This window comes from Delphinus delphis, chromosome 14 (assembly GCF_949987515.2).
Source record: "Delphinus delphis chromosome 14, mDelDel1.2, whole genome shotgun sequence".
Taxonomy (NCBI): Eukaryota; Metazoa; Chordata; class Mammalia; order Artiodactyla; family Delphinidae; genus Delphinus; species Delphinus delphis.
In genome coordinates, this window is record NC_082696.1 from 87716176 (window position 1) to 87737974 (window position 21799).

Sequence of the window (21799 nt, forward strand, 5' to 3'; positions counted from 1 at the left end):
GGCCGACAAGTCCAGATGGAAGCACACTGGGCAGTACCAGAGGGGCAGATCAAGAGCACTCCCCAAACAACCAAGAGGAATACCTCCCAATACTTTCCTATGACTTTTGCTATCATGAGAAAGTGAAAGCAAGTAAATGTAGTAACTTTTTTGTACTGCTTCGAAGTTTTATTTGTATTCTAATACAGTATCAGTTTAAATTCTAAAATCTATATTGGAAAAAATATTATTTTCAGCTGAAGATTATCCATTATGGATCACTACGAATCTTACTAAAGACTTCTGATCATAAAAGATAAAAAAGTTAATGTTCGTTTATTCAAAATTTATTTTTTGAATGTCTATAATATGCTGGGTATTACCATCCTTGGAGGGAAAAATGATTTCTTCTAATGATTAAATATTCCTGTGTAGTTATGTTCTTTGAGTTAAAGAAATGATAGAAGATATAGAGAGAGAAAAGAAAAAGAGAGATATTGCTATAGAGGCTACTAATTATCTCCCAGTATCCATCCTCCTCATTTCCTCCTATTACAAAGAGAACCCTTAACTTTTAGTTGGGCACATGGCCGTCCAACAGAGATCACACTTCCCAGCCTCCTTAGCAGCCATATGAAGTTTATGAGTAAGCTCTTGCCAATGGAAGTTAGAAGAAGTGAAAAGATAACTGCAAGTTCTAGGTCTTGCTTCTAAAAAAACTGGACAGACATTCTTTTTTTCCCACTTGGTGCTGCTAAGTCAGCTCTGACCCTGCTTGAATGATAAGGACAACAGTCTTGCAAACAGCAAAATAACAAGACAGAGGAGCCTCATCCCTGCTTAATCGAACGGCCTGAAGCCCTGAACTACTGACCCACCTAACATAGCAGGAAAATGAACAACTTTAGGGTCTCTTTGTCCCAACGGCTTAGCCTATGCCCCAACTAAAACAAATGTCTACAATCAAAGCAAGGCAAAATTCCAGGATGAAATCTCAATACTTACTCTAAAACATTTCTTTCAAAACAGTGACAGAAATCACTGAGAGAGCATACCACGAAAGGAATGCTGTGCTTTGAGCTCTAGCAATGGCTATAGTTCAGCTTTGTCAGGCATATTATGCAGATTTAGTACTTGTACTGGCTCCCTCCCCTGGGGACCCTGCACAAGAACTCTCAGTGGTTTACTTTTCAAATACTGTCTCACATTGGTAGAGTGAAAAAAGTTCTCCTCACCTTGGTTCCTGAGGCTTTAATTTTTTCCACATAATCCCAAACTGTCTGAGGTGATATTCTACCACCGACTTGAATACTATCTGGTAGATCCTGTGGTAACGACATGAAGGTGATCAATGTATACAGATTATATTTATTATAATGTCTATACTTCATACAAACTTAGCTCTAAGACTAATCTGAAATAGTGATTAAAAAAAAACAAGTAAGTAAGATTATAAAATGCATCAGAGAACATAATAAAGTACAGGAAGAGCAATTACGCTTTACCTCAAATGTCAACTCCAAATGACTGAGATGGATGCCCAAAATACAGTTAAGAAAGAATCTGAGGTCAAGAAAAAGAAGCAGTGCAAGCATCCCACTTTGACAATCCAGGAAGAGTACAACAGATTCCAAAATATTAGGGGACACTGTTTTTCCCCTTCCACCTCCCCTCCCTTTTTTTTGGTGGTAGTGAGTTGGGGTATGCCTTTATCACTAACAGCTGGATTTCAGAAGTTATCAAGCTTAATTATAGAGTATATTTTTGCACAGAAAAGAATAACATTGTAATAATGCAAGGTTCATTATTTTTTAAAGGCATAATCTTTCTGAGAACAGATGACTATACAGAAAATCAATCAAGAGCTGTACAATTAAGAATATTTCAAACTTTAATCAGTATATTTGTTTTATATGAAGAGAGAAAAATCATAAAAAACATAATCGATATAAATTCAATTAAATTTAAATGATTAATTGCTTTATTTTATTTGGGATTTTAGTCCAAATCAAACTAAAAATAAGTAGAAAGCAGAGGTGGAGTTCTGGAAAGCAATCACACAGAAACTGGCTCAGAAAAGAGAATAACAGTTTTGTTTAAAATCAAAAGGGTCCCGTAGTTTAGGACTTAGTTATCCATTTAAAAGAAGAGTTATCGTCACCAAGGACTAATCAAAGACTAAATTTCTAAACAGATTTGTTCAAAAAGAAAAGCACTGAATTTTTTTCTTATAAAATCAATGTATCTAAAATATTACTTGCCAACCAAACTATATGTAAAATAATTAAGTCGTTTATTAATCAAAAACACAACTAGACAAATAAGCTGATGGAGATTAGATAAGCAACATTACATTGAGTCAAACTAATTTCATCCTAATACAAAGAAAAGTTTATATTAGTCTTAAAAAAGAACAGGCATATATATGATTTAAGTTTTATAAAATACTGAAAACCATTTTTTTAAAAACTTTTGCCTTTATGGTCAGCAGACTGAGAATGAATGGAAAAAATGACAGATATGAACATAATAGCAAAATATAATCTCAACAAAAATATAGTACACATATACTGATTTATTTTCCTTCTGCAGAAACACAGAGAAATACAAACTTTATTCAAAAGAGTTCAGAAAACATTGTACTTTCTCACTTATCCTAATACTATAATACTACAGCTGCTTGTTTCTCATAAACACTGCATAGTAGTCCCTTCCTATTCCCTCAGGTATAAAACCAACCAAGGGCACCACTGCAGCAACCAAGGTCACTGCTCTCAGGACTGTCAACTAACTGGCGAGTCTCAACTAGACAGCTCACCCTTGAACAACATGGGGGTTAAGTAAGGGTGCCCACCCTCTGCGCAGTTGATAATCCGAGTATAACCTACAGTTGTCCCTCCGTATACACGGTTCCACACCTGAGGATTCAACCAACTGCGGGTCACGTGGTACTGTGGTTTTCACTATTGAAGAAATCCGTGTATAAGTGGACCATGCAGTTCAAAACTGTGTTGCTCAAGGGTCAACTGGGTGTGTATCTATATTCACAGAAATGGCCAGGTAAAGGACCACAGTCATGAAGTTGGGGAAATTTAAGCAGTAGGAGAATTGTAAGACTTGATAACAATGAAAAACTCTCCTTGACAAGCTAACACTGTAGGCCATAAATATGTCCATCTTTTACGTAAGTCTGTACTTAAAGAAAAACTTAGATATCCACGCAGACACTCATTAATCTTTAATTCTGACAGAGAATACATCTTGGGAAGAGTACAAGACATGTGGGTTTAATACATCAGGGCACAATTTTCTACAGTTCTAAAACTCCATTCGTGGACTCATAATTCCATTAACTGAATGGTTTAAGGATCACTGTCAATAAATATTTCTATCATGAATGAAAATTAAATATTTTAATTTTATTATGTTGTTTCTTTGCCTTGTGGCTTCAGAAACATACATGTCAACCCAGGCATAGAAGGGTAGAAAAGTTCACAGTACCTCTGTCAAGTACTCAGGGGAACCAGACACTGGGTAGGCTTTGGTAACAAATTTTGCTACAGATGGCATGTTGATAAAACCTTTCCAGATGAAGTTCAATCGAGCCAGGAAGGTAGACTCAACTTCAACAGTTCCAGGCATCTCTGGACTAAAAAATGACATTAAGAAGTTTTCAGCCTAAAGATCTGCTCATGAATAAATGCATTTTCTATTTACTCATCAATCATTTCTATTTTAGCATGTCAAGAAAACCAAAATATGTAAAGGCTATGATTAAAGAGTTTATATTTTCACTTTAATGTACTTATATTTACATAGCCATGTTTTTACAAAGTCTTTCTTCTAGGCTGTCTTGTGGACTAATATGGTCCAGAGAAATGCAAGCAATTTTTCTTTAATGACTTATCTCCTGCCTCTTGGAGCTAATGCAATTAAGGAGAGTTTTAAAGTCAAGTCCCCACACACTCAAGTCTCTAAATTAATTTTTAGAGTCTTTTTAAAAATCTCAATTAGGGTACAGGAAGGTACAGTTACTGTCTCAAAAGAAAGGTTTCTTTCTTAAGAAACATGTCACTTTTCTAAAGTTTTTGAAGACTTCCAAGTATAATATGGCAAAGAGCTATAAAGAATAGAAATTATAACTAACAGAAAATTACCGTGGAGCAGAAGAGAATGTTGACTTTGGAGACTCTTGTTTCTCCTCTTCAAAGAATTCAGAGGCCAAAATATTTGAGGTTGAAGACAAAGCATCTGCTATACTTTCTGCTTCATTGTCTGAATGTTTACGAGATACTCCAACAACAACTTTCACTTTTTTTGGAGAAAGATCATCTACAGGCGGTGCCATTCGACCTGAAGCCAGAAAATACCAATTTATACCACTTTTGTAAACTGAAATTTCTGTAACTTCATCCATTTTCACTTCTAAAGTTATTCAGTTTCCCTGACTGCACTGTTGCATAACCATACATTTACTGGGGTAATTTGTAACTATCATCATTTCTCACAATGAGTTCTAGAACACCTCCCTTACTGATGTGAAAAATCAAAAAAAAAAAGAGAATGTTAAACAACTCAGACAAGCTTTTGAAAAGGAAACATTACAACCAGAACCTAAAAATGGTTTCCTGATTCCCTATCAAACATTTTTTAAACTAAACTACAACAAATTCCAACAGTCTTGAGAGGTAACATGAGGAACTAAGTAAAAAAAATCTGTATACCTACTTCGTGTTACATATAGCAGCAGTCCGTGACATATGCATACTACAATGCTACTTAGTTACTAAGCATGAAAAAACACTAGTAAAAGTCTAGAAAATGACATTGATTTTCTCTATAGAATCAAGAAGGAAAACTCAAACTTTATGAAAATAGGTCAAGTACAGTAGTATTTAACAAATATTTTGTGTGCTACCATTAAATTTATTGAAATATTATAATATTAAATATTATATTAATTATAAATATAACTTTAATCATGAAAATTAGTAGAAATTAATAGAATTAACAAAAAAATTATTAAGATTTTTCCCAGACAAAAACCTAATGAGTATACTAAAAATACTAGTAAACCATGGATAGCTTTCTTCAGGGATAACAATGTCTAAAAACACCCTGCCCTTTAAGTCTTTACCATTGTACCAACTGTGAACACACAATTTTGAGAAGATATGTCATTTTTATTATAAGAAAGCTGCCTAGTCTCTAAAACAATGATGGAGGGCAGCATGTTAACTAACCTGAAAAATTTTTCATCTTACTGAACAAAGTATGTATCAGTCCTTTAGCATACCACAGTAAAAAAATAAAACTCCAGAGCTTCATCTCTAGAGTTTAAAAAACTCTCGTCCTCCACCTTTACCAATAAACTGAATATAAACTTAAACTCTTGCTCAACACATCCCCATTTCTTATGCCCTAAATCCAGTCTCTAACATCTGTCAATATTACCTAACCTGAGTATCTCAAAGCCTCCCTTTAATTAAAAGCACCTGCATCTCCCTCTTGCACTAGTGCACAAACGCCTGCCACCTAGCCTCGCTCCTTCTTCTCTTGGCTTCTTTCACCATCATCTCTACTCAAAGTCAGAGAAATCTTCATAAAATTCCAAGCTGACCATATCATTCCCCTGCTCAAATCCCTTCAATCACTGCCCACTGCTCTTAGATAGAAGACTAAAATGTTTCATATGGCCTACCAAAGCAGGTTTTCAGCAATTTTTATCATAATCTGCAAAGTAACATTTTATATCATGATCCATTACTTACATACACGCACACTCCACATACCCCTGTGTGTCTGTGCACATGTGTGTGTATGCATGTGTGGGTCTTTTTGTTATACATAAATAACTGGAACTGAAGTCTCTCAAAATCATACTTATCTTTTACAGTGCAATTCACCGTGATATTTTCTATTCTGTTTTCATTTGTTTTTGAAATGCTAGTGAACTACTTACTAAATTGATTTCACTACTACTACTAAGTCACAGTCTGACTCTGCACCAGTACTGGGAAAACAAAAACCTATTTAAATTATAATTTACAAGTATTCCCCTTTCAAAATGAAAGCAACATTTAGGAAGAAATACTTCAAATTACCTATGCAAATTTTGCAGTTAAGATCAAAAAGATGTTGTCTGTGTTGATTAGTGGTATCTTTAGATAAGGAGTCAATCTCTTCTTTCTGTTTGTCAGATCCTTCTGTCTTCTCCATTGCCTTATTAGCTGTAGGTTCCTAACAACAGTGAGAGTAAAAATAGGTTAACAGAAAAACTTTGGCCTCAATTATTTAAACCATCTGTTATTTCATACTGATATTTTTCCAAAATCAAACTGCTCCATTCATAGGTTGTTTTTCACAATTTCTTTAAAAAATAAATGCTAGATGTTAATTATGACATAAAACAGAGCAAAAACTCAAACATTTCTCATTCTTCAAGGCCTCTAACAAGATCTATTATTTTCTCATTGATATTTGAAAGTAAGAAAAGCTACACCTGCTCTCAAACTAGTCTGTCTTAAGAAGCACCTGCATATTTCGAGGCCTGTGATGCAGGTGGTCTGCACACTACGTACAGAAAAACAATGCTTTAAACACTCTCAAAACAACATTAAACCAATAATATAGACAACTCTAATAAATACACAGTTTAAAAAATTCTTTTTTCTACTTTAAAAACAAGAGAAGCAGTGGCTTCTCTTGTTGCGGAGCACAGGCTCCAGGCGCGTGGGCTTCAGTGGTTGTGGCTCGTGGGCTCTAGAGCGCAGGCTCAGCACTTGTGGCTCGCAGGCTATAGAGCGCAGGCTCAGTAGTTGTGGCGCACAGGCTTAGCTGCTCTGTGGCATGTGGGATCTTCCCGGACCAGCGTTCAAACCGATGTACCCTGCACTGGCAGGCGGATTCTTAACCACTGTGCCACCAGGGAAGTCTGCCCCCCTTTATTTTTATATTCCAAGTGAATCATTTAATATGAGTGAGGCTCAGTTTGATATTACCATAAGTATTAACGGAAGAAAATGGTTAAATATAAACATTTTCCCTTCTATCAAAAACGGTCAAATAAATCTTTTCTGAATCTTCATGTTTTGAGCACTATAAAACATGTTATTTTTATTCTCATAATTTACCTGAATCTCCATGGCTGCTTCCTGTTCTTTCATTGGAGCATCACTCTCAATTTCTATCTCACCTTTATGAGTTATCTTGGTGATTGGTCGTCTTTCCACTTCTCTCTGTTCCTTCTCAATCATCTCTATGGTCTAATAGGACATATTTTAAAGAAAACTTCACAGTTAATCACAGATGATTTTTAACCTTTAGGTAGTCTCTCAAGCAACAAACATATACTGAGTACTTGCAAATGTCAGTTTTAAGTGCTGGCGTTTTAAGAATTAGACCTCATACGTCAGCCTGGGGAAGTTTACATGTACAGTAACTGGAGGCAGCTGAAGTGTAATCTAATTTGCAAAGTGATGAAACATGATATTTACATTTAAAATCTGCTTTCTGATCTAGTATTTCAGCAGGTGCCACAGAGAAATAACCATCAAGTTCCTCTTAGATTCCTAACTTGATGTTCTAACATCTCCCACAGCAGCAGAAATTTAGTCGAACCACAGAAACAGGCAATCCCCCATCAGAAGGCTCCTGACGGAGCATACTCTGTGACGGGGAACAAGCTCAGCAACAAAGCATAATAAATAAGCAACAGCAGACAGAACTAGTAAAAGGTAGCTGAGAGTGGAATGGGTTAAGGAAGGTAAAGACGGATCCGGTCATTTGTCTTGTCACTGTTAAGTGCAAATCTTCCTTTAAAGAAAGAAATCAGATACACAGCCCAAAGAAAGAAACAGCTGGTCTCCCATGCAGATGACACCTGCAGCCACAGTTTCAAAGAAGAGAGGCACATGCACATTTGGGATACGAAGCGAAAAAAGAGATGGTGATAATATTTGCAAAATACGAGAAATTATACAAGGGGAAATTAAAGAAATATGTGACTTAGTGTAATGTATCATATTAAGGCCTCTTGCACAACAAACTAAATTTGGTAGAAGATCAACATGGAGGATTAATGCTAAGATTAGGTAAATCATGTAGAGTTCATATAGAAGAAACCACTATTTTCCAGAATAAAGGGCTAATACTCTAAGGCCATTGTAATAAAAACAGTGGATAATGTGGCTATCTTGCGGTCACAATAATTTGAAGTCACATATTCACCTCACCTTCAAAGATATTTCAAGTTCACAAACCCCCAATGAAAACTCTCAGCATTAGTAACTTTCAGAATTTTTTAGTTTTAAATATGCAATACACAGAGAGAGGGGGAAGATGGCGGAAGAGTAAGACGTGGAGATCACCTTCCTCCCCACAAATACACCAGAAATACATCTACACGTGGAACAACTCCTACAGAACACCTACTGAACGCTGGCAGAATACCTCAGACCTCCCAAAAGGCAAGAAACTCCCCACGTGCCTGGGTAGGGCAAAAGAAAAAAGAATAAACAGAGACAAAAGAATAGGGACAGGACCTGCACCAGTGGGAGGGAGCTACGAAGGAGGCAAGTTTTCCACACACTAGGAGCCCCTTCGTGAGTGGAGACTGCGGGTGGCGGAGTGGGGATGCTGTGGAGGAGAGCGCAGCAACAGGGGTGCGGAGGGCAAAGCGGGGAGATTCCCGCACAGAGGATCGGTGCCGACCAGCAATCACCAGCCCGAGAGGCTTGTCTGCTCACCCGCCGGGGTGGGCGGGGCTGGTAGCTGAGGTTCGGGCTTCCGTCGGAGCGCAGGGAGAGGACTGGGGTTGATGGCGTGAACACAGCCTGAAGGGGGTTAGTGCGCCGAGGCTAGCCGGGAGGGAGTGTGGGGAAAAGTCTGGACCTGCCAAAAAGGGAAGACACTTTTTCTTCCCTCTTTGTTTCCTGGTGTGCGAGGAGAGGGGATGAAGAGCGCTGCTTAAAGGAGCTCCAGAGACCGGTGCGAGCCGCAGCTAAAAGCGCGGACCCCAGGGACGGGCAGGACACGCTAAGGCTGGTGCTGCCGCCACCAACTAGCCTGTGTGCGAGCACAGGACACTATCCACACCTCCCTTCCGGGAGCCTGTGCAGCCCGCCACTGCCAGGGTCCTGGGATCCAGGGACAACTTCCCCGGAAGAACGCATGGCATGCCTCAGGATGGTGCAACGTCACGCCCACATCTGCCACCGCAAGCTCGCCCTGCACTCCATGCCCCTCCCTCCCCCCAGCCTGAGTGAGCCAGAGCCCCCGAAGCAGCAGCTCCTTTAACCCCGCCCTGTCTGAGCAAAAAACAGACGCCCTCCAGCGACCTACACGCAGAGACGGGGCCAGATCCAAAGCTGAACCCCGGGAGGTGTGCAAACAAAGAAGAGAAAGGGAAATCTCTCCCAGCAGCCTCAGAAGCAGCGGATGAAAGCTCCACAATCAACTTGATGTACCTGCATCTGTGGAAGACCTGAATAGAGAACCAATCATCCCAAATTGAGGAGGTGGACTTTGAGAGCAAGATTTATTATCTTTTCCCCTTTTCTTTTTTGTGAGTGTGTATGTGTATGCTTCTGTGTGAGATTTTTGTCTGTATAGCTTTGCTTTCACCATTTGTCCTAGGGTTCTATCAGTCCGTTATTTTTTTTCTTAAAAAAATTTTTTTTTCTTAATAATTACTTTTTATTTTAATAACCTTATTTTATTTTACCTTACTTCATTTTATTTTATTTTATCCTCTTCTTTTCTTTCTTCCTTTATTTTTACCTTTTCTCCCTTTTAATTCTGAGCCGTGTGGATGAAAGGCTCTTGGTTCTGCAGCCAGGAGTCAGTGCTGTGCCTCTGAGGTGGGAGAGCCAACTTCAGGACACTGGTCCACAAGAGACCTCCCAGCTCCACATAATATAAAATGGCGAAAATCTCCCAGAGATCTCCATCTCAACACCAGCACCCAGCTTCACTCAACGACCAGCAAGCTACAGTGCTGGACACCGTATGCCAAACAACTAGCAAGACAGGAACACAACCCCACCCATTAGCAGAGAGGCTGCCTAAAATCATAGTAAGTCCACAGACACCCCAAAACACACCACCAGATGTGGACCTGCCCACCAGAAAGACAAGATCCAGCCTCATCCACCAGAACACAGGCACTAGTCCCCTACACCAGGAAGCCCACACAACCCACTGAACCAACCTTAGCCACTGGGGACAGACACCAAAAAAAAGGGGAACTATGAACCTGCAGCCTGCAAAAAGGAGACCCCAAACACAGTAAGATAAGCAAAATGAGAAGACAGAAAAACACACCGCAGATGAAGGAGCAAGACAAAAACCCACCAGACCTAACAAATGAAGAGGAAATAGGCAGTCTACCTGAAAAAGAATTCAGAATAATGATAGTAAGGATGATCCAAAATCTTGGAATAGAGAAAACGCAAGATGAAACTAGCAACAGTGAACAACACAATAAATAAAATTAAAAATAATCTAGATGGGATCAATAGCAGAATAACTGAAGCAGAAGAACGGATAAGTGACCTGGAAGATAAAATAGTGGAAATAACTACTGCAGAGCAGAATAAAGAAAAAAGAATGAAAAGAACTGAGGACAGTCTCAGAGACCTCTGGGACAACATTAAACGCACCAACATTCGAATTATAGGGGTCCCAGAAGAAGAAGAGAAAAAGAAAGAGACTGAGAAAATATTTGAAGAGATTATAGTTCACTTCCCTAATAAGAGAAAGGAAATAGTTAATCAAGTCCAGGAAGCACAGAGAGTCCCATACAGGATAAATCCAAGGAGAAACACGCCAAGACACATATTAATCAAACTATCAAAAATTAAATACAAAGAAAACATATTAAAAGCAGCAAGGGAAAACCAACAAATAACACAGAAGGGAATCCCTATAAGGTTAAGAGCTGATCTTTCAGCAGAAACTCTGCAAGCCAGAAGGGACTGGCAGGACATATTTAAAGTGATGAAGAGGAAAAACCTACAACCAAGATTACTCTACCCAGCAAGGATCTCATTCAGATTTGATGGAGAAATTAAAATGTTTACAGACAAGCAAAAGCTGAGAGAGTTCAGTACCACCAAACCAGCTTTACAACAAATACTAAAGGAACTCATCTAGGCAAGAAACACAAGAGAAGGAAAAGACCCACAATAAAAATCCAAAAACAATTAAGAAAATGGTAATAGGAACATACATATCGATAATTACCTTAAATGTAAATGGATTAAATGCTCCCACCAAAAGACACAGATTGGCTGAATGGATACAAAAACAAGACCCATATATATGCTGTCTACAAGAGACCCACTTCAGACCTAGAGACACATACAGACTGAAAGTAAGGGGATGGAAAAAGATATTCCATGCAAATGGAAACCAAAAGAAAGTTGGAGTAGCAATTCTCATATCAGACAAAATAGACTTTAAAATAAAGACTATTAGAAGAGACAAAGAAGTACAATACATAATGATCAAGGGATCGATCCAAGAAGAAGATATAACAATTGTAAATATTTATGCACCCAACATAGGAGCACCTCAATACATAAGGCAAATACTAACAGCCATAAAAGGGGAAATCGACAGTAACACATTCATAGTAGGGGACTTTAACACCCCACTTTCACCAATGGACATCATCCAAAATGAAATTAAATAAGGAAACACAAGCTTTAAATGATACATTAAGCAAGATGGACTTAATTGATATTTAGAATACATTCCACCCAAAAACAACAGAATACACATTTTTCTCAAGTGCTCATGGAACACTCTCCAGGACAGATCATTTCTTGGGTCACAAGTCAAGAGCATTGGTAAATTTAAGAAAATTGAATCAAGTATCTTTTCTGACCACAACGCTATGATACTAAATATCAATTACAGGAAGAGATCTGTAAAAAAAACAAATACATGGAGGCTAAACAATACACTACTTAATAACGAAGTGATCACTGAAGAAATCAAAGAGGAAATCAAAAAATACCTAGAAACAAATGATAATGGAGACCTGATGACCCAAAACCTATGGGATGCAGCAAAAGCAGTTCTATGAGGAAGTTTATAGCAATACAATCCTACCTTAAGAAACAGGAAACCTCTCGAATAAACAACCTAACCTTGCACCTAAAGCAATTAGAGAAAGAAGAACAACAAAACCCCAAAGTTAGCAGAAGGAAAGAAATCATAAAGATCAGATCAGAAATAAATGAAAAAGAAATGAAGGAAATGATAGGAACGATCAATAAAACTACAAGCTGGTTCTTTGAGAAGATAAACAAAATTGATAAACCATTAGCCAGACTCACCAAAAAAAAGGGGAGAAGACTCACATCAATAGAATTAGAAAAGAAAAAGGAGAAGTAACAACTGACACTGCAGAAATAGAAGAGAGGATGAGAGATTGCTACAAGCAACTCTATGCCAATAAAATGGACAAACTGGAAGAAATGAACAAATTCTTAGAAATGCACAACCTGCCAAGACTGAATCAGGAAGAAATAGAAAATATGAACAGACCAATCACAAGCACTGAAATTGAAACTGTGATTAAAAATCTTCCAACAAAGAAAAGCCCAGGACCAGATGGCTTCACAGGCGAATTTTATCAAACACTTCGAAAGGAGCTAACACCTATCCTTCTCAAAATCTTCCAAAATATAACAGAGGGAGAAACACTCCCAAACTCATTCTAGGAGGCCACAATCACCTTAATACTAAAACCAGACAAGGATGTCACAAAGAAAGAAAACTACAGGCTAGTATCACTGACGAACATAGATGCAAAAATCCTCAGCAAAATACTAGCAAACATAATCCAACAGCACATTAAAAGGATCATACACCATGATCAAGTGGGGTTTACTCCAGGAATGCAAGAATTCTTCAATATACGCAAATCAATCAACGTTATACACCATATTAACAAACTGAAGGAGAAAAATCATATGATCATCTCAATAGATGCAGAGAAAGCTTTCGACAAAAGTCAACACCCATTTATGATAAAAACCCTGCAGAAATTAGGCATAGAGGGAACTTTCCTCAACATAATAAAGGCCATATATGACTAACCCACAGCCAACATCGTCCTCAACGGCGAAAAACTGAAAGCATTTCCACTAAGATCAGGAACAAGACAAGGTTGCCCACTCTCACCACTGTTACTCAACATAGTTTTGGAAATTTTAGGCACAGCAATCAGAGAAGAAAAGGAAATAAAAGGAAAACAAGTCGGAAAAGAAGGAGCAAAGCTGTCACTGTTTGCAGATGACATGATACTATACATAGAGAATCCTAAAGATGCTACCAGAAAACTACTAGAGCTAATCAATGAATTTGGTAAAGCTGCAGGATACACAATTAATGCACAGAAATCTCTGGCATTCCTATACACTAATGATGAAAAATCTGAAAGTGAAATCAAGAAAACACTCCCATTTACCACTGCAACAAAAAGAATAAAATATCTAGAAATAAACCAACCTAAGGAGACAAAAGACCTGTATGCAGAAAATTAAAACACTGATGAAGGAAATTAAAGATGATACAAATAGATGGAGAGATATACCATGTTCTTGGATTGGAAGAATCAACATTGTGAAAATGACTCTACTACCCAAAGCAATCTACACATTCAATGCAATCCCTATCAAACTACCACTGGCATTTTCCACAGAACTAGTAAAAAAATTTCACAATATGTATGGCAACACAAAAGACCCCAAACAGCCAAAGCAATCTTGAGAACGAAAAACGGAGCTGGAGGAATCAGGCTCCCTGACTTCAGACTATACTACAAAGCTACACTAACCAAGACAGTATGGTACTGACACAAAAACAGAAATATAGATCAATGGAACAGGATAGAAAGCCCAGAGATAAACCCACGCACATAGCATCACCTTATCTTTGATAAAGGAGGCAGGAATGTACAGTGGAGGAAGGACAGCCACTTCAATAAGTGGTGCTGGGAAAACTGGAGAGGTACATGTAAAAGTATGAGATTAGATCACTCCCTAACACCATACACAAAAATAAACTCAAAATGGATTAAAGACCTAAATGTAAGGCCAGAAACTATCAAACTCTTAGAGGAAAACACAGGCAGAACACTCTATGACATAAACCACAGCAAGGTCCTTTTTGACCCACCTCCTAGAGAAATGGAAACAAAAATAAACAAATGGGACCTAATGAAACTTAAGAGCTTTTGCACAGCAAAAGAAACCATAAACAAGACCAAAAGACAATGCTCAGAATGGGAAAAATATTTGCAAATGAAGCAACTGACAAAGGATTAATCTTCAAAATTTATTAGCAGGTCATGAAGCTCAATAACAAAAAAACAAACAACCCAATCCAAAAATGGGCAGAAGACCTAAATAAACATTTCTCCAAAGAAGATATACAGATTGCCAACAAACACATGAAAGAATGCTCAACATCATTAATCATTAGATAAAAGTAAATCAAAACTACAATGAGATATCATCTCACACCAGTCAGAATGGCCATCATCAAAAAATCTAGAAACAGGGCTTCCCTGGTGGCACAGTGGTTGAGAGTCCGCCTGCTGATGCAGGGGACACAGGTTCGTGCCCCGGTCTGGGAGCATCCCACATGCCGCGGAACGGCTGGGCCTGTGAGCCATGGCCGCTGAGCCTGCGCATCCGGAGCCTGTGCTCTGCAACAGGAGAGGCCGCAGCAGTGAGAGGCCCATGTACCGCAAAAAAAAAAAAAATCTAGAAACAATAAATGCTGGAGAGGGTGTGGAGAAAAGGGAACACTCTTGCACTGCTGCTGGGAATGTGAATTGGTACAGCCACTATACAGAACAGTACGGAGGTTCCTGAAAAAACTACAAATAGAACTACCATATGACCCAGCAATCCCACTACTGGGCATATGCCCTGAGAAAATCATAATTCAAAAAGCGTCATGTTCCTAAATGTTCATTGCAGATCTATTTACAATAGCCCAGAGATGGAAACAACCTAAGTGTCCATCATCGGAGGAATGGATAAAGAAGATGTGGCACATATATACAATGGAATAATACTCAGCCGTTAAAAAAACGAAATCGAGTTATTTGTAGTGAGGTGGTTGGACCCAGAGTCTGTCATACAGAGCGAAGTAAGTCAGAAAGAGAAAGACAAATACCATATGCTAACACATCTATATGGAATCTAAGAAAAAAAAATATGAAGAAACTAGGGGTAAGACGGGAATAAAGACACAGACCTATTGGAGAATGGACTTGAGGATATGGGTAGGGGAAAGGGTAAGCTGTGACAAAGCGAGAGAGTGGCATGGACATATATACACGACTAAACGTAAAATAGATAGCTAGTGGGAAGCAGCCGCATAGCAGAGGGAGATAAACTGGGTGCTTTGTGACCACCCGGATGGGTGGGATAGGGAGGGTGGGAGGGAGGGAGAAGCAAGAGGGAGGAGATATGGGAACAAATGTATATGTATAACTGATTCACTTTGTTATAAAGCAGAAACTAACACACCATTGTAAAGCAATTATACTCCAAATAAGATGTAAAAAAAAAGGCCAGTGTTGAGACTCACACTAATTACAAAGTGGAAGATCACCTCCCAGGGGAAAAAAAAAAATGCAATACAGGAGACAGCTTCAAGATGGTGCAGGAGTAAGAAGTGGAGATCACCTTCCTCCTCACAAATACATCAGAAATACATCTAAACGTGGAACAAACCCTACAGAACACCTACTGAACGCTAGCAGAAGACCTCAGACCTCCCAAAAGGCAAGAAACTCCCCACGTACCCGGGTAGCGCAAAAGAAAAAAGAAAAATCAGAGACAAAAGAATAGGGACAGGACCTGCACCAGTGGGAGGGAGCTGTGAAGCAGGAAAGTTTCCACACACTAGGAAGCCCGTTCATGGGCAGAGACTGCGGGTGGCAGATGGGGAAGCTTCAGAGCCGCGGAGGAGAGCACAGCAACAGGGGTGCAGAAGGAAAAGCGGAGAGGTTCCCGCACAGAGGATCAGTGCCGACTGGCACTCACCAGCCCGTGAGGCTTGTGTGCTCACCCGCCGGGGTGGGCGGGGCTGGGAGCTGAGGCTCCGGCTTCGGGAAAAGGTATGGACCTGCCTAAGAGGCCAGAGACCATTATTTTGGGGTGCACGAGGAGAGGGGATACAGAGCACCACCTAAACAAGCTTCATAGACGGGCGCAGGCCGCAGCTATCAGTGCAGAGACCAGAAACGGGCATGAGGTGCTAAGGCTGCTGCTGCCACCACCAAGAAGCCTGTGTGCGAGCACAGGTCACTATCCACACCTCCCTTCCGGGAGCCTGTGCAGCCCACCACTGCCAGGGTCCTGTGATCCAGGGACAACTTCCCCGGGAGAACGCACGGGGCACCTCAGGCTGGTGCAACGTCATGCCAGCCGCTGCCGCCACAGGCTCACCCCACATCCGTACCCCTCCCTCCCCGCGTCCTGAGTGAGCCAGAGCCCCCTAATCAGCTGTTAATTTAACCCGCTCCTGTCTGAGTGAAGAACAGATGCCCTCAGGTGAGCTACACACAGAGGAGGGGCCAGATACAAAGCTGAACCCCAGGAGCTGTGCGAACAAAGAAGAGAAAGGGAAATCTCTCCCAGCAGCCTCAGGAGCAGCAGATTAAATCCCCACAATCAACTTGATGTACCCTGCATCGTGGAATACCTGATTAGACAACGAATCACCCCAAAATTGAGGCGGTGGACTTTGGGAGCAACTGTAGACTTGGGGTTGGCTTTCTGCATCTAATGTATTACTGCTTTTATGTTTACCTTAGTTTACTATTTAGAGCTTATTATCATTGGTAGATTTATTGATTTGGTTGCTCTCTTCCTTTCTTTTTTTTTATATATATATTTTTCCCTTTTCTCCTTTGTGAGGGTCTATGTGTATGCTTCTTTGTGTGATTTGGTCCTTCGCTTTTACCATTTGTCCTAGGGTTCTGCCTATCCTTTTTTTTTTTTTAATAAAGTTCTTAATGCTTGTTATCATTGATGGATTTGTTTTAACATATGGTTGCTCTCTCTTTCGTTTTTTACTTCATTATTTTTTTATCTTTAATAATATATTTTTTACTTTAATTACTTTATCTTTCTTTGTTTCTTTCTTTTTCTCCCTTTTCTACTGAGCCGTGTGGCTGACAGGTTCTTGGTGCTCCAGCTGGGTGTCAGAATTGTGCCTCGGAGGTGGGAGAGCTGAGTTCAGGACACTGGTCCACCACAGACCTCCCAGCCCCAGGTAATATCGAACAGTGAAAGGTCTCCTAGAGATCTCCAAATCAACGCTAAGACCCAGCTGCACTCAATGACCAGCAAGCTACAGTGCTGGACACCCTACGCCAAACAACTAGCAAGACAGGAAGAAAACCCCACCCATTAGCAGAGAGGCTGCCTAAAATCATATGAAGTTCACAGACACCCCAAAACACACCACCAGACGCAGTCCGGCCCACAAGAAAGACAAGGTCCAGCCCCACCCACCAGAACATACACACTGATACCCTCCACCAGGAAGCCTACACAAGCCACAGAACCAACCTTAACCACTGGGGACAGACATCAAAAACAACGGGAGCTACGAACCTGCAGTCCGCAAAAAGGATACCCCAAACACAGTAAGCTAAGCAAAACGAGAAGACAGAGAAACACACAGCAGAAGAAGGAGCAAGATAAAAACCCACCAGACCTAACAAATGAAGAGGAAATAGGCAGTCTACCTGAAAAAGAATTCAGAATAATGATAGTAAAGATGATCCAAAATCTTGGAAATAGAATGGAGAAAATACAAGAAACGTTTAACAAGGACCTAGAAGAACTAAAGAGTAAACAAACAATGATGAACACCACAATAAATGAAATAAAAAATCCTCTAGAAGGAATCAATAGCAGAATAACTGAGGCAGAAGAACAGGTAAGTGACCTGAAAGATAAAATAGTGTAAATAACTACTACAGAGCAGAATAAAGAAAAAAGAATGAAAAGAATTGAGGACACTCTGACACCTCTGGGACAACATTAAACGCACAAACATTCAACTTACAGAGGTTCCAGAAGAAGAAGAGAAAAAAAACAGGGACCAAGAAAATACCTGAACAGATTACAGTTGAAAACTTCCCTAATATGGGAAAGAAAATAATCAAGTCCAGGAAGCACAGAGAGTCCCATACAGGATAAATACAAGGAGAAATATGCCAAGACACATATTAATCAAACTGCCAAAAATTAAATACAAAGAAAGCATATTAAAAGCAGCAAGGGAAAAGCAACAAATAACATACAGGAGAATCCACATAAGGTTAACAGGTGATTTTTCAGCAGAAACTCTGAAAACCAGAAGGGAGTGGCAGGACATTTTAAAGTGATGCAAGAGAAAAACCCGCAACCAAAGATTACTCTACCCAGCAAGGATCTCATTCAGATTCAATGGAGAAATTAAAACCTTTACAGACAAGCAAAAGCTAAGAGAATTCAGCACCACCAAACCAGCTTTATAATAAATGCTAAAGGAACTTCTCTAGGCAGAAAACACAAGAGAAGGAAAACACCTACAATAACAAACCCAAAACTATTTAAAAAATGGTTAATAGGAACACACATATCAATAACTACCTTAAATGTAAATGGATTAAATACTCCAACTAAAAGACATACACTGCCTGAATGGATACAAAAATGAGACCTGTATATATACTGTCTACAAGAGACCCACTTCAGACCACAAGCACTTTGAGACTGAAAGTGAGGGCATGGAAAACAGTATTCCATGCAAATGGAAATCAAAAGAAAGCTGCAGTAGCAATTCTCATATCAGACAAAATAAACCTTAAAATAAAGACTATTACAAGAGACAAAGAAGGACACTACATAATAATCAAGTGATCGATCCAAGAAGATATAACAATTGTCCATATTTATGCACACAACATAGGAACACCTCAATACATAAGGCAAATGCTAACAACAATAAAATGGGAAACTGACAGTAACACAATCATAGTAGGGGACTTTAACACCCCACTTTCATCAATGGACAGATCATCCAAAATGAAAATAAAAAAAGGAAACACAAGCTTTAAATAATACATTAAACAAGATGGACTTAATTGATATTTATAGGACACTCCATCCAAAAACAACAGAATACACTTTCTTCTCAAGTGATCATGGAACATTCTCCAGGATAGATCATATCTTGGGTCACAAATCAAGCATTGGTAAATTTAAGAAAATTGAAATCATATCAGGTATCCAATTCGACCACAACACTATGTGACTAGATATCAATTACAGGAAAAAATCTGTGAAAAATACAAACACATGGAGGCTAAACAATACACTACTTAATAACCAAGAGATCACTTAAGAACTCAGAGGAAATCAAAAAATACCTAGAAACAAATGAAAATGAAAACACGATGACCCAAAACCTACGGGATGCAGCAAAAGCAGTACTAAGAGGGAAGTTTATAGCAATACAGTCCTACCTCAAGAAACAAGAAACAACTCAAATAAATAACCTAACCTTACACCTAAACCAATCAGAGAAATACGATGAAAAAAACCCCAAAGTTAGCAGAAGGAAAGAAATCATAATCAGATCAGATATAAATGAACAAGAAATGAAGGAAACAATGGCAAAGATCAATAAAACTAAAAGCTGGTTCTTTGAGAAGATAAACAAAACTGATAAACCACTAGCCAGACTCATCAAGAAAAAAACGGAGAAGACTCACATCAACAGAATTAGAAATGAAAAAGGAGAACAACTGACACAGCAAAAATACAAAGGATCATGAGAGATTACTACAAGCAACTATATACCAATAAAATGGATAACCTGTAAGAAATGGACCAATTCTTAGAAAAGCACAACCATCCAAGACTGAACCAGGAAGAAATAGAAAACAGAACCAGACCAATCACAAGCACTGAAATTGAAACTGTGATTAAATATCTTCCAACAAAGGCCCAGGACCAGATGGATTCACAGGCAAATTCCATCAAACATTTACAGAAGAGCTATCACCTATCCTTCTCAAACTCTTCCAAAATACAGCAGAGGAAGGAACACTCCCAAACTCATTCTACGAGGCCACCATCACCCTGATACCAAAACCAGACAAAGATGTGACAAAAAAAGAAACCTATAGACCAATATCACTGATGAACATAGATGCAAAAGTCCTCAACAAAATACTAGCTAACAGAAACCAGCAGCACATTAAAAGGATCAGACACCATGATCAAATGGGTTTTATCACAGGAATGCAAAGATTCTTCAATATATGCAAATCAATCAATGTGATACACCATATTGACAAACTGAAGAAAAACCATATGATCATCTCAATAGATGCAGAGAAAGCTTTCAACAAAATTCAACACCCATTTATGATTAAAACCCTCTAGAAAGTAGGCATAGAGGGAACTTACCTCTATGTAATAAGGGCCATATATGACTAACCCACAGCCAACATCGTCCTCAATGGTGAAAAACTGAAACCATTTCCACTAAGATCAGGAACAAGACAAGGTTGCCCACTCTCACCACTATCAGTCAACATGGTTTTGGAAGTTTTAGCCACACCAATCAGAGAAGTAAAAGAAATAAAAGGAATCCAAATGGAAAAGAAGACGTAAAACTGTCACTGTTTGCAGATGGCATGATACTATACATAGACAATCCCAAAGATGCTACCAGAAAACTACGAGAGCCAATCAATGAATCTGGTAAAGTAGCAGGATACAAAATTAATGCACAGAAATCTCTTGCATTCCTGTACACTAATGATGAAAAATCTGAAAAAGAAATTAAGGAAACACTCCCATGTACCACTGCAACAAAAGGAATAATAACTAGGAACAAACCACCCTAAGGAGACAAAAGACCTGTATGCAGAAAACTATAAGACACTGATGAAAGAAATTAAAGATGATACAAACAGATGGAGAGATATACCATATTCTTGGATTGGAAGAATCAACACTGTGAAAATGACTATACTACCAAAACAATCTACAATTTCAATGCAATCCCTATCAAACTACCAATGGCATTTTTCACAGAACTAAAAACAAAAATTTCACAATTTGTATGGAAACACAAAAGACCCCGAATAGCCAAAGCAATCTTGAAAAAGGAAAATCGAGCTGGAGGAATCAGGCTCCCTGACTTCAGACTATACTACAAAGTAATCAAGACACAATTGTACTGGCACTAAAACAGAAATATAGATCAATGGAACAGGATAGAAAGCCCAGAGATAAATCCACGCACATATGGTCACCTTATCTTTGATAAAGGAGGCAAGAATATACAACAGAGAAAAGACAGCCTCTTCAATAAGTGGTGCTGGGAAAACCAGACAGCTATATGTTAAAGAGTAAAATTAGAACACTTCCTAACACCGTACACAAAAATAAACTCAAAATGGATTAAAGACCTAAATGTAAGGCCAGAAACTATCAAACTCTTAGAGGAAAACATAGGCAGAACACTCTTTGACATACATCACAGCAAAATCCTTTGTGACCCACCTCCTAGAGAAATGGAAATAAAAACAAAAATAAACAAATGGGATGTAATGAAACTTAAAAGCTTTTGCATAGCAAAGGAAACCATAAACAAGACCAAAAGACAACCCTCAGAATGGGAGAAAATATTTACAAACAAAGCAACTGACAAAGAATTAATCTCCAAAATATACAAACAGCTCATGCAGGTCAATATCAAAAAAACAAACAACCCAATC

General features: G+C 38.9%; 1 protein-coding gene across 5 annotated transcripts in view; it reads right to left on the reverse strand.

Moving 5' to 3' along the window:
* PHF3 (PHD finger protein 3) overlaps positions 1–21799 on the reverse strand; it is a 106247-nt gene that overhangs the window by 6816 nt on the left and 77632 nt on the right. For all 5 annotated transcript variants that reach the window (XM_060030413.1, XM_060030414.1, XM_060030412.1 and 2 more), the window contains 5 exons: positions 7113–7244; positions 6084–6219; positions 4137–4332; positions 3481–3628; positions 1215–1304 (listed from right to left, as the gene is read on the reverse strand). In XM_060030413.1, the coding sequence (XP_059886396.1) occupies positions 1215–1304; positions 3481–3628; positions 4137–4332; positions 6084–6219; positions 7113–7244 (702 nt within the window). The remainder of the gene's footprint in view (positions 1–1214; positions 1305–3480; positions 3629–4136; positions 4333–6083; positions 6220–7112; positions 7245–21799) is intronic.